Source organism: Vulpes vulpes, chromosome 1, assembly GCF_048418805.1.
Source record: "Vulpes vulpes isolate BD-2025 chromosome 1, VulVul3, whole genome shotgun sequence".
Lineage (NCBI taxonomy): Eukaryota > Metazoa > Chordata > Mammalia > Carnivora > Canidae > Vulpes > Vulpes vulpes.
Window position 1 is genome coordinate 152,510,881 of NC_132780.1, and position 14,079 is coordinate 152,524,959.

The following is a 14,079-nucleotide window of genomic DNA, read 5'->3' on the forward strand; positions in this document are numbered from 1 at the left end:
CTCAAAGATTTGACTCAGTAAGAAAAATGTACTTGGAAGACTTGGCCACGGTCACGCTAACTTTTCTAAGCAACTCAACAGGACACTACACATTCTAATTGCTGTTTCATGAGGGGAACTACATTACTTGAGGCTGCATTATTTTCAAAATATTAATAAAGGGAGTTTTTGTGATTTTATCCCTTCCATGGATGCATCAATGACTTGCAGAGAGCAGAGCTACTGAGTAGGTCTTATGACAATCCAGGGTGCCCTTAGCAGAGTGGCCTGCTCACTGCACAGGAACTCACTCGGATGTACCTGTGCTCAGATGCCAGGACTACAGTAACAAAGAGGCCTCACAGGAGGAACCCCAGCTGCCAACTTGGTAGCCAAAAACAGTTATCAGCACAGATATTTGCTATTGTTTGTTTAAGAGGAATGAGATGAGTTCACAGGTTGAAGAAAATCACAAAAATGTTAGTTTGCTTTTTTTTTTTTTGAAGAAAAATGGGCCTATTAAAAGTAAATGGGACCTAACTAGCAACTGCAATCAAATGACCACTTGTGAGGTCAATCAGTAAAGAATTCCACAATCGACTTTAGGATCTGAAAAATGAAGATTACAAGATAATCAAGGACTCTTTGGCTGGTGGATATAAAGTGAGCTATAGTATCATATGTGTACATTTTTAATATGCTAATCTATAGCTTTGAAATAAGAGTCAAGTTAGTAGTTGATCACTTTCAAAATTTTTAGGTATTAGTTTCTGTGCTACCTCCTGCCAATTTGAAAAACTTTCACTTTTAAACTTCAACTGTCCAGCATGTTCAGTCTCCTTCACCTCACTCTCCCTTCACTGTACTTTGCTATGTAATGACAGATGAAATCCTTTCCATAGTTGGTGTAATTACTCATTCTGAAAATTGTCGATGGAAGCATTTCCTTAAAAAAAAATTGATTCTAGTATTTCCTGCCTATCAGTCTCATATTTATCTAAAAGATGTAAGGAAAAAAAATGAGAAGAACATGGTTTACATGACTGCCACAAGTTCTCTAGGAACTCCAGGCTGACAGGGACCAATGTGAAACATTCATTATTGTAGATAAATGACCAAAATTATACCCAGCATGTTTTTGATGCTGGAAAATAATACAAAATGGATATACTTTAATGGTGTTATTATCTTGACATAGCATCTCCTTACCCCTGCAAGGATCATTTTTCACTAAGAACTCATCAAGTGCCATCCATCCACCTCCAACACGAACCATTACAGTGCTTCGTAGGATCCGAACAAGTCGCAGTTGCTGAGAGTCTCCAAACTGTGAAGACGAAGGAAGAAAGAACCTCTAATCGTCAACAGCAAGTCTATGTGAAAGGGCGATGTGCAATCTGCAGTAGCTTAAGCAACCAACTTAAATTTCTTGCTTTAGTTCACAGCGATTAGTAAAATCTCAGAAAAGGGGATTTGAGATGATCTGCGTTAGACTGCTGCATGCTGATTTAGCTCAAAGGAAACAGTTTGAAAAAAGCTAACAAAGGTTATCAGGTATAATACTGAAGCTTTGTTCAAGAAATGATTTTTCTTTATGATAGAAACAACATTAGTAAGGCAGTAACTGAAAAATGTTTCTAGAAATGAAACACAGAAGTGAAAATAAGCATTGGCCCACTAGCCCAGGGCTTACACAAAATAAAATTCTAAAGAAAATTTAATAAACTCTGATTCTTCTTCATTAAAACTTCTTCTAAAAACTAAAATTGTTTTCCACTGAAATCTGTGAGAGAAATCTCCATAAATTCATTTCATTTTCTCTAAGAGCAGTTTTGACTTAAAAGAGATAAGGTAGTATGTGAACATGACCAATAAAAAATTTCACAGTCAACTAAAATTTCTGCAACACTAATGGTCTAGTAAACCAATTTGTTAAAGGCTGGATTAATGTGTCATTTAGGATTACTGTGATATTAGAACAGCTAGTGACACCTTATTAATGATACAGCTTTCAAATCTAAAAGGCTTAAAGCTGTTTGTATCATAATTACTGACACTAACAAGCTGTTTTTACTCGTTCAATGGATCTCCAAATTACTTGGATATGCTACAAATTCTCCAAGTCCTGAATAAATGTGTAGACTACATAGTTTCTAATCATAAGATTTATTTTGAAAGCCCATGAGAAATAATTTTAAACTTTTAAATCATTTCTAATAGGCTTGTGTTCAGCTTGTAAAAATCACCATACCAAATTTCATGGTTGCCAACCCAACAGATACCACAGCACAGTGAACAGTCAGGTAAACATAAATAGCTTCTTTTAAAGGCAGGTGAGATACAATTGTGACTTTGACTATTGTCTGGGTTCATCTGGATAAGCAGAAGGCTTTATTTTAAGGAGAAACAATATGCCACTTTTCAATATGCTTTAACACTGAGTTTCAGGAAAAGAACCCTAAAGCAAAGCCAACCATTCCAGACCCTGAAACTCAAAAGGACCTGGAAAGCATGTTAAATGGACCGGCGGGAACTCATGTGTTTTACAGCATCTCTTTTATATTGCTATTTCTAAGTCCATTTTCAAGCCTTGAGATTTAAACTTTCCTATGATTGACCTGGTTCCTGAAATATAAATTAAAATTTTTAAATCAAAATATATATTTATTTTGTTAGAAAAAATTTGGTGCTGCTAATAAGCAAAGGAAAAGGAGGGGATTTAAAGAAAATTACCCTTAAGAAACCAGATAATTAGACCAGATACTTGCGGTCCAAGATTATGTTTAAAGCAAAAGTTTTAAGGAAATGATGTTAGTATTTTGTAGAGATATTTCAATTCTAACAAATATGATTTAAATTTTGATTTTGAGAGGGTATTCTCTAGACAACTAACATCGCCTTAGGAATTTCCCTAGTTTTCCTAACAGCCAAATTGTGAGACAAGAAATCACAGAATCATTGATTTAGGACAAATGGACAATCCCTCTTTGGAGAGAGCACATTACTTGTGGCTGAGAGCCAGGGAGAGTTCTCACTACTCTGTCTTCCCATGTCACTGCCCAATCCTGATCCTTCTCCAGCTACTTGTAGACCCTATGATCTCAATGTTTTGTTTTGTTTTTTTTACCTAAATGGTTAAACACATCATAGAGATGTATGCAGAATCAAATCTGTGTTCCAGTAAGTATTTGCATTAAATATATGCTAACAGTATTATTACAAACTGGAACTAAAAATTGCATTTGTAACACTGTGAGCAGTCAAGCTACAATTTATTATCTGGTTTGCTTAAAAGTAATGTCCTCATCTGAGACACACGGCAAAAAGGAATCCTGGATCAAGGACCCTTACAGCGTTTACAGAAACACCACGCCAACCAACAATGTAGTAGCTAGGGCAACAGCATGGGAAAGATTGGCCATGGCAAGCTTTAATGACTATGAATTAAAGTTAAAAAAAAAAATCATTGGGAACTTGAGAATACATTCCACTGGTTTATACCTGATTTCCCAGGAAGAACTGATAAAACAAAATAAAAAATGGAAGAAAGACACAATTAGTTCAATAGGAAACTTTCTATATGACTCTAGAACACACACATACAATCTGTCACACTCTGGACTCCTGGATATAGTATCTAGGTTAGAGATGTGCAGGTACCCACCTGTCCAAACTTCAAGCCATATAATCAGAAAATTTTCCATAAAAGTTTTTTTTTTTTAAATCTTTGGGTTTCAAATTTAGGTCAGAAATTCAAATATGTTGATGAATATTTTTCAATATGGAAATAAAAAAATCAAAGTTAAAAAAATTTGACTTGTAAGTAACATACTGTATTAGGGAAACTCAGCACATTTCCTATCTAGCTACTACATGTAAGAGATATTCCAAAAAAGAGAAAAAGAAGAAGAGTGACAAAGTCCCACTGGTTGTTGAAATAACCATTTTGAAGAAGGGGAACTGAGTTTTTGAGATTTTGAATAAAAGGAAAAAACAACTGCACGAATGGAAAACACTGCCTCTTTTTTGTATTTCTAAAAATGATTCAACATTTTTAACTTCGTGCTTCTGGCTTGGAATAGCTTTTTTATCAGAAATATGAAAACTTACCTGTAATCATAATAAAATGTATTATAAGACACAGGAAGCAACCTGAGTATGTGAGATGTGCTTTTCTCCTCAAAGTAATGCACGTGTCAAAGACATGTCCTAATTTACAAAATGCAGGCTATCTCTACATAATTTAAAAAGACAAAAGTTGGAATTTCATAGAACATTCTATTGTGATGTGAGGTAAAAAATAAATAATTAGCATTCCTGGAAAGCAATGCAGATCAAATTGTATACAAATTTCCATTTTTATCCTTCAAGAGAACTCAACAGTTAATCTTGAAAACTCACCCTGTATTTGTTATCTCCAATCTGTTCAACTTGAAATCGTTTTGCACATTTACACTTCGCCACCTGCCTTGTCACCTGCCAAAAAACAATGATGAAATGTCACTTTCCTGTTAACATTACATCACTCAGTCCGTAAAAACCTGGACACAACAACTCAAAGTGGAAGTAAATAAAATGGAGCACGGTATCTTGGCAGCGCACACTGCTGCTGCTGCAGGCAGCGGGGGATAAGGAGTACCTCATCTTCGATTTTGTCCGCATCTGTGACGGGTTTATATGCATCTTTATTAGGGTGGAGGGCTGCTACAAATTCATAGTAGTCAATATATCCATCGCCGTCTCGGTCGAAGATGTCGGCAACTGCGCTCATTTCCAGGCGGCTGGTTGGAAACTCTAAAATTTTCAAAGTAATGGTTAAGTTTTCAGAATAATACTAAGTGGCATTACTTACGTATAACTGATAAATAAAACTGTCAGATGCTGAGAGGTATACATCGTGATGATCAGATCCTGGTACGTGTTGTGAAAGGAGTCCTCCCATCAAGTTAATGAGCACATCACCACCTCACATATTTATCTTTTTTTTTTTCAACATTTAAGTTCTACTCAGAAAATGTCAATTACACAATACAGTGCTATCAACTACAGCCACCATGTTATACTCTAGATCCTCAGACCTTACTCATTGTACAGCTTAAAGTTTGTACCCCTCTATGGGGCTCTCCATGTTTCCTACTTCCCAGCCCCCAGCAACCACTCTTCTACTCTCAGTAAGTCTAACTCTGTATTTAGATTCCACAAATAAATGATAATTAAGATACTATCAGCATAAGCCATATTATCTTCCCAGTGAAAGTTTTTAAGACCTGCTATTTACAATAACATTTTATAAAAAGATTTAATCTTAAAGAAAAGTAAATGGTATAATTTGCTAATTGTATGATTTTTTATCTTAAGGTAGCCAGTTAAACTATCAGGGTCATCAACTATATTAAAATCCTTTCAAGAGCTGATTTACATCATAACAAATAAAACCACATATATGGGACCTATCTTTAATTACTGCCAAGGTGGATCATTTGAAATTGTTTTTTTTTTTTTTTGGTTGAAATTGTTTAAAATTAGCAAATATCATATGGTTCAACTACCACTTTACTTAAGGAATATATGAATTTTATATATGTGAATTCATACATACATTCGTACGATTATATTAAATTTACTTTAAGACTTACTTCCAGTAACCTCTGCCAGAGAAATCCTGTCCATGTGATTAACTTGTCTAACAAGGTGACACATACCTTAAGAATTTTTATAGGGTTTTGATTTCCCACTAATGATAATGATCAGATGTTAATTAGAACAAAAAAGGAAGAGACTGACTTGAATTTATTGATTTCCCATTATATGTCAGACAAAACAATCTCAGAATCACATATTATTAACTTTATTATACTAATGAGGACGCAGCTGCAGTGTAGCAAGGAATATACTAACTGTGGCTATACAAGGACGAAGTATGCCTGACCCCAAAACCATGAATTCCACCAAGGACACACTTCATTGACGGCAGTGACGTCTTCACAGCCAAGTTTAAAGGAAATGCTTTATCAGTAACATAAGTTTAAACTGTGTTTTTCTTTAAAAATGACATCATTTGTTGTCACCTCTCCTGGGACTTACTTGAGGAAAGAATTCCATCAATAAATTCTTGTCGGGTTATTTTCCCATCCTGATCTTTATCAATTCTCCTGAAGAAGTCCATCACTCGAGATTTCTTATGATTCATCCATCTCATGTATTTTTTGCGCCAGATATCAAAATCAAAGTTAGCAAATTCCCTCAGCTGGAAAGGACAAAAGGTATTTTGGTTAATACAGTGCTCTGATGATATCTTATACTTTATACAAAAAAACGTTTTTAATGACCTTCCAGAAAATTCACAGATCTTTCCCACTTCAAAAAAAAAAGTTCTGATCTTGCAAAGGGAAACACAGTAACATTTTCCCTGTGATTTCACTACTGTTGCTGGTTTTTTTTTTTTTTCAAATAAAAGAAACAAATGAAACTCCTCAAAAAGTCAAACTGAAAATTTCTAACAGTGCCAATGTAACAAAGGTGGACTGCCCCAAAGGGACACTCCTGGTGAGTTCTATGCCCAGCAGACAGCAGGCCCAGTGGCACAGCACTTGTCTCTGCTTTCTCTCTGCTATTTGCCATTCTACCCTCTCTAGACTTCTAAAAATCTTCCAGTTTCAGAATCTGAAACTTCTAAATCTCAGTCAGATCACAGGATATATATAATGAAAATACCTGAATTATCAATGGTTCTATTTCCCAGGTCATACCAAGCAAACTCATGTCCAGCTGGATCTTTTCTTAAGGAGTCGGCTTCTGATGATGTTAAAAGTTACTATAGTTGACTCTTGAACAACATGAGTTTGGACTGTGTGAGTCTACTTACATGCAGGTTTTTTATGAAACAAAAAAAGATATATTGTCTCTTCCTGTGATTTTCTTAGTAATATTTCCTTTTCTCTAGCTTACTTTATTATAAGAATACAGTATACAACACATATACAAAATTTGTGTTAACTGCTCATTATTGGTAAGATGGTAAGGTTTCTGGCAACTGTAGGTTATTAAGTGGTTAAGTTTTGGGGGAGTCAAAAGCTATATGTGGATTTTTGGCTTTGTGGTGTGTGTGTAGTGGGAGGATGTTGGCATCCCTAACCCCCACATTGTCAAGGGGTCAACTGTAGTTTTTTCTTTATTGATTCCCTAAACCCATATCCCATATATCGAGGGTGCTGAATTTATGAGTTTTCTAACCTCTTCCAGTCTGTCCAAGGCGTCATTAAGCTTCCTCCTCCTTTCCAATGCAAGGAGCCAAACTTGCTGCCATTTGCTCACCAGTAAGTTGACCCTGGGATTCTTGGTTTCGATTTGTGTCTGTGATCCAGAGGGATATAAGCTTGATGCTGGAAAGCGTTTTCCTGTTAAAATACAACTTTAGTTAGGAGAGCAGTTTCCAGGGCTCTGAAATATGTTAAGGTTTGGCCTTTATTATTCCTAGCTAAGACTGAACCAACTTAATTATTTAGATATATCTTATTTAGCTGATACATAATGTCCAAGTCTGTTTTACCTTCCAAGCATCACATACTCTTCATATAAAATAGAGAAACATATCCTGTTGAGGCATTTAAATACTGGAAAGCTCTCTTTATAAAATTATGTTTAAAATATTTTCTAGCTTAAAATCCATGCCATTTCAATGACAATGAAGTACTTTGTAATCCTCTCTTTTGTTAAGGCATGATAAGAGAAATCTCCCCAGGCAGTGAGACTTATCTTAGTATCAGCTCCACAAACCCAACAGCCCTTCTTAGAAAAGAAGGCTGGAAGGAGGGCAGGTGAGGGCAGGACACACGGGCCATTTATTAGAGTCACAGCAAAATACTTCACAAATTCTGATTAAACACAGACGTATGTGTATGAACCCAGCTTTCATCCATTCTTCATAGATTGCATGTTTCCTGTGCATAGTATCATACCCCAATTTATTGCCTTACTAACGTTTTCTCCTTTTCTGGCTATTTTTCACAAGTTTCTATAACGTCACAGAACAATCATCTCAGTGCATTTTCCTTGTCTAAACAAATGATTAAATGAGGCCTAGAAAAACTACTGGCCTACAGTCATATAGGAAGTGAGTGTCCAAGCTGGGATTTGCCCAGAGCTCCTCACTCCTATGAGGCTTTACAAAAATACCAAGAGCTAATCTTTACTGAGCATTTACCTGCCTGCCAGGAAGTACGCTAAGCACTTCATACACATTAGCTCATTTAATCCTCAACAGAATCCAATGAAGTTATAATTATCCCCTTTACAGATGTGTAAATTGAGGCCCAGAGAGAGTTTAAGTAACTTGTCTCAGTGGTATTTCCCAGTTGGTAAGCAGTGATGATAGCCAAGAAGTCTGACTCCAGAGTTCTTAACCACTTTGTTACCTTTGCCCCCCAGTGCAATACAGCAACTACAAAAGATCTGAAATCATTTTTTTAAATCAGAAAAAAAAATTATTCAGAAATACATAAAGTACCACTATTCAGATATAAATTTTGCTTCTTTTAAGTCTTTTCCAAGCCAGCTATTATTGTTTTTAATGTCAAAAAGTCAAGGTAGCCCGAGAAGTAAATAGAGCCTGAAATTATATGAACATGGGCACAATCTATCAGAGTGCTGGTCACTAATGAACAGTTAGTTAGATCATGAACTTTAACCAGGTCATGGTCATTTCTGTTACATTCCACTGTAAGGTTATTTATATAATAGAAGCAAAAGGGAATAACAGTTTCTGTTCTTGTTGCAAATTTTTTCCAATTTCTTCTAGCTAATCTAAAAGCTACCCTTCAAGCAAATCAAATTACATAGAGAGACCTGGATATATCTTTTTCTTTATTTTTAAATAAGTTGCTACAATATTTGAGCCCATATATTCTTTCAAGGAAACCTTCTATGATAGAGAGCACTCAGAGAATCATCACTTGCACTGAAATTTCAAACAACAACCCAAAACTAACTTCCTTGATTTAATCATGTTCATTTGAAAGAAACTGGCACTGCTTACTTCCTGCTCGTCCCTTATCCAGGACCGGAATATGGGACTGTAATGAGGAAGGATCAGCTGCTCTCCTCTTATAGGTCTTGGTAACTTTGTCCACATCAGGTTGTTTTCTGGTCATTTCCTCCATGAAGGTCTGAAAGTCAATGTTAATTAAATATAAGTACACTGGAGAAAACTATCTTTAGGGATGAACTAAAAACAAAAGATAAAAGTACCATGCTATTATTTCTGAATTCATTCTGGAAAAAAGGCATAAACCAACATGTTATATCTTTATGGGGGGTGGGGGAGTAAGCAAGGCACCATAGCATAACATTTATTCACATCTGAAGAATATAAAATGTTATACCTGGTAAGTAATTAGAGACTGTAAAAGTAATTTGTTTCAGTTTGAAGACCATACATGGTATGGTATACTTATACAACAGCTGTATAAGTAATATACCTGTATGTATACTTATACAGCAGCTGTATAAGTAATATAACCTGTCAGTGTATCAACCAGGATCTTAGAAAGCCTCTAAGCTCTTCCTGAAGAATCTTAAAGTGAGCATTTATCTACAAGGCAACTAGTTAACTGGGCTGGTCCTTGAGACTTCTCTGCAGCACATTTCACTTACATATTTGAAATATTTAAGACGGCTTTCATATACAGTGACATACAGCATCCATATTAAGTGTGCATATATTTTAAATATTCCTAATGATACAAATACTATGCCAAGGAAGACAAAAGTTATTCAAGTTAAAGTTTCCATTTAAGAGGTTTGACTATCTTGACATTTCTTTTTTTTTTTTTAAGATTTTATTTTTTTATTCATGAGAGACACAGAGAGAAAGGTGGAGACATAGGCAGAGGGAGAAACAGGCTCTTTGCAGGAAGCCCGATGCAGGACTCGATCCTCATACTGGGATCACACCCTGAGCTGAAGGCAGATGCTCAACCCCTGAGCCACCTAGGTGTCCCATATCTTGCCATTCCTTAGGTTTATTACTATGGTTGACTTAGATATCCCTATATCTGGAATATGTGACAAAAACAAGGACTGTGGTGAAAAGGGATGGAGAAAAGAGGAGTGGGATAAAAGTGAAAAGTGGAGTGACACATTTCTGGAATATCTGTCACACTGGAGAACATGGTGTGAAATACTCCAGGGCTATTAGAGACATCTCCAATCTTTTGAGAAGTATGGCAGTGAAATTATAACAGTGTCTGAGAAGATAGGGGTTAGGATGATATTTATTTTACCTGGTGTTCTGCAATGAGGGCTTTCACCTCTTCAATTTCCTGGGGGATGACTTCTTTGTCCTTATCACTAAGTGTAGTTTCAGCCCACTGCAACCAAGCCAGCAAAGCTTCCAACAATTCCTGTTTCGCAATGAGCCCAGCCAGAGCACTTGCTAATCTCTGTTGATGCTGCTTCGCCCAGGCCAACACCTGTTGGGGAAACACATGTCTCTGAATTTCATACATCTTAGTTAATAATTTAAGTGATGTAAAAATATACAACATTTAAATGCAGATTCAGATCATCCTGGGCCTGGGATCATAACACTTCCAGTCTTTCTAGAACCCATCAATGGTACCAAGACCCAGCTTGCGGGGGGAAAAAGAGCCCTCTCTGAATGATTGCCTCCTTACTTAGAGATGGATGGTAAACACCCAGGCTTCCTTTAGATTGCTAAGTTGAGTTCAAATATGCATTCTCTGAAAGCTCAACGTATGATTACTCTATGTAACACTGAGTGGAAATAAAAACAGGTAAAATCTTAAAATATCAGAATTCAGTTCATGTATGCAATCCATTCCTCAAGCTTATACTCTACTCCTCTGAATTACAATTTGGGTGCTGTATCATCCAACAGAGACAATGTGGAAGTGGTACAAAAAGTCATCCAGGGAACCAAATATTTGCCTTTTCATGTTTCAGGGACATAGCTGCAAAAGTGCTTTAACTTTTTAAATAAAAGCAGGCTGTAGAGGCAGGTAATGCACACAGGATGGTATGTTAAAGAGTATTTTTCTTTGCAGAGGCCTCCTGTTCCCACGGTCATAAATGTATCTCAGTTGCTGAAGTTTCTATGCCCCCAATTCTCAAAGCTATTGCTGTTCTAATGATGACCTGAGACACACTAACCTCCTCAAACCTGGCCCGGATGATGGTTATCCAGTGCTTAATGGTGGTGATGGAGTCAGGGTGGCAGATGGCCAAGACGGCATCTCCCATACTGGTAGCTTTATTCAGCGCGGCTCGCTTTTCTTCCAGTTTCTTCATGAATTCCTACAGCAGAAACAAAGGCCTTGATTAGCTGGCAGTGGCTGAAAACAACACTTCAGTGACGTGTGCGTGACCATCAGAGTAACACAAATAAACAAGTACTTTAATCGGTTTATTCACAGTTGGAAATAATACACTAATTGGGGAATTACGAAAGGAGAAGGGACAAAAAACGGGAAATGAAGTACTTTCTAACAAGTATTTCACAGCACCAGTATCGGATAACATCTTATGCTTTACAAAACACAGTATACAAAAAACACACTTTTCTAAATCTGGATATATTACAAGTATATTAATGGAAAATTGGACCAGAGAAGGCAGAAATGATTGAAAAAAAAATCTTCTAACAAATAAGAGTAGGAGGTTGTATATGTAGCATGAACTGTGCCAGGAATGATAGGCATATGTACCCAGAAAGTGCCAAGGAAGAGAGAAGGCTTTGCAAGGAACTATACATGTTTAGGAGAAGGGAGAGAGGGTCCAAGTGTCCAGCAGGAAAGAGTCAGGGAGAGCCTGAAGGGGATGATCCTGACAGTTGGCATAAGAAGCATCTCTTCCAAGGTCAGTGGCAGCCATTCCTTGCTCTGGTGGGCTGAAGAAGTCTTAATAGGCTTCAAAATGCTTTCGAATCAACCTTTTTGCAAATGTCTCACATACGTAGCTGTACTTGGTACTATCAGAACCGCGTCCATAGATACATGAGTCCCAGAACTCTGAAAGTGTGGTTATAAATGAGGACCTCTGCCTTTAGAGGTCTCTTGCTTCCAAAACCTCATAATGAGTTTCAAGCACCCACCAGCACCCCACTCTGGACCCAGCACTAAGGGACTCCTTAGTTACATCGACAGGGCTGCAGAGGCTGCAGACAAGCTCACACTACACATTACTCATGCCATCTGATCAGGGTGATCATGTGGGACCAAAAGTGTCTCCTATTTTGTCTAGTGGCCTTTTGTTTTCTGGCTCTGTGAAGCAGCTCTGTCATATACCTCATATTCTGGCATTTTGCTATGTTAAAATAATCCGTTTACATATATCTCTACTGGACGCTTAGGTCCACAAGATCGGAAGACCATGTCTTATTCAATTTTGTGTCTTTGTCATTGAACAAATGCCTTTTAACTTTTATTTACACATTTTTACTGTTGTCACATCAAGGTTCGGTAAACAATATGTTCCACTAACGTGATCTACATTTTATTTATTTTATTTTTTATTATTTTTTTAAGATTTTATTCATTTATTCATGAGAGAGAGAGAGAGAGGCAGAGACACAGGCAGAGGGAGAAGCAGGCTCCATGCAAGGAGCCCGATGTGGGACTCGATCCCGAGACTCTAGGATCACACCCCCGGCTGAAGGCAGACGCTTCACCACTGAGCCAACTGGGTGTCCCTGATCTACATTTTAAATATCATCTACTTTTTTTTTTAAGATTTTATTTATTTATTCATGAGACACACACACACACACACACACACACAGAAGCAGAGACTCAGGCAGAGGGAGAAGCAGGCTCCCTGCAGGGAGCCCAACACGGGACTTGATCCTGGGTCTCCAGGATACGCTGAAGGTGTGGCGCTAAACCGCTGAGTGACTCGGGCTGCCCAATATCATCTACTTTTAAAAGTATTTTAATTTCCCCCAATACAGATCTGCTTAACTGGAAGGAAGAAAAAAAAAAAAGCTTTACTAGGAAGAGAAAACCAGAGATCAATAACAGCTGTGCTTTCTCCAAGGACAGGAGATCTGACCATGTACTTTTGATCATTCCTAACATAGGAGTGCCAGAGTCCTGCCCAGAATGTTGTGGACAGGGCCATCAACCCCCTGCTTGCATTCTGGGCTCTTCCAACCTTGTCTGAGTGTTAAATGGTTTGTGCTCACCTGGGGAAGCTTCCCATTTTTAGAAAGTGGACTATACTAAGAAGTCTCTGGTCCTGGGGATAAGAAATTAAACATTCTGTTTTACTTTTATTTGGTCAATGTGTGAAGGAAGTTGAGGAAATTAGAAAGAATGGATGGTGTTGCTGCAAATCATTATATGACTAAGCAGCTTTTTATAAAACTACATGTAATTTTACACTATCTAAAAATATTTAAGGATAATTTGTCGTAAAAACAAAAACAAAAACAACTCCCAAAACCTGGATACCTGCCTCCTGATGTTTCTTGGTGTTTCCTGCTCCTGCTATAAGGGGGTGATGCCACAAGTGGGCTCCTTACTGTAAGGTGTTAGATATACAGCCCAGGCTTTAAGAAGCTACTCTGAGACCCAGTATATCAGTGGAACTTGACTCTGGGCCAACTGTAATATGATCTTCAAAACATTGAACTGAATCAAACATTTACAATGAATTTGATGTGATTTTCCTACTCTTACATTCTAGCTTCAACTTTAAATGGTTTATGGAGCAGTTCATTCATCCAGATAATGTTAGACAAGCTCATACCACTTTTATTAATGACAAAGCAATATTTCATTGCTATGGATTAGGGAACCCATCATTTTTTTTAAAGATTTTATTTTATTTATTCATAGAGACAGAGAGAGGCAGAGACACAGGCAGAGGGAGAAGCAGGCACCACACAGAGAGCCTGACGTGGGACTCGATCCCGGGTCTTCAGGATCACGCCCTGGGCTGCAGGCGGCGCTAAACCACTGCGCCACCGGTGCTGCCCTAGGGAACCCATCATTGAGAGAGCACAGTAATCACAAATCAGAAGTCTCCATAGATGACGTAATCCATGCTACACGGTAACAAATGACATACTTCCAACCTGACTCT

The 14,079-nt window shown here is 37.4% G+C and overlaps 1 protein-coding gene across 29 annotated transcripts in view; it reads right to left on the minus strand.

Moving 5' to 3' along the window:
• DST (dystonin) overlaps positions 1–14,079 on the minus strand; it is a 479,832-nt gene that overhangs the window by 7,514 nt on the left and 458,239 nt on the right. For 22 of the 29 annotated variants that reach the window (XM_025991085.2, XM_072734513.1, XM_072734492.1 and 19 more), the window contains 9 exons: positions 11,149–11,292; positions 10,260–10,448; positions 9,014–9,143; positions 7,213–7,376; positions 6,064–6,226; positions 4,619–4,773; positions 4,381–4,455; positions 3,481–3,498; positions 1,189–1,306 (listed from right to left, as the gene is read on the minus strand). In XM_025991085.2, the coding sequence (XP_025846870.1) occupies positions 1,189–1,306; positions 3,481–3,498; positions 4,381–4,455; positions 4,619–4,773; positions 6,064–6,226; positions 7,213–7,376; positions 9,014–9,143; positions 10,260–10,448; positions 11,149–11,292 (1,156 nt within the window). The remainder of the gene's footprint in view (positions 1–1,188; positions 1,307–3,480; positions 3,499–4,380; positions 4,456–4,618; positions 4,774–6,063; positions 6,227–7,212; positions 7,377–9,013; positions 9,144–10,259; positions 10,449–11,148; positions 11,293–14,079) is intronic. The other 7 variants (XM_072734643.1, XM_072734555.1, XM_072734523.1 and 4 more) reach the window with 1 other exon arrangement.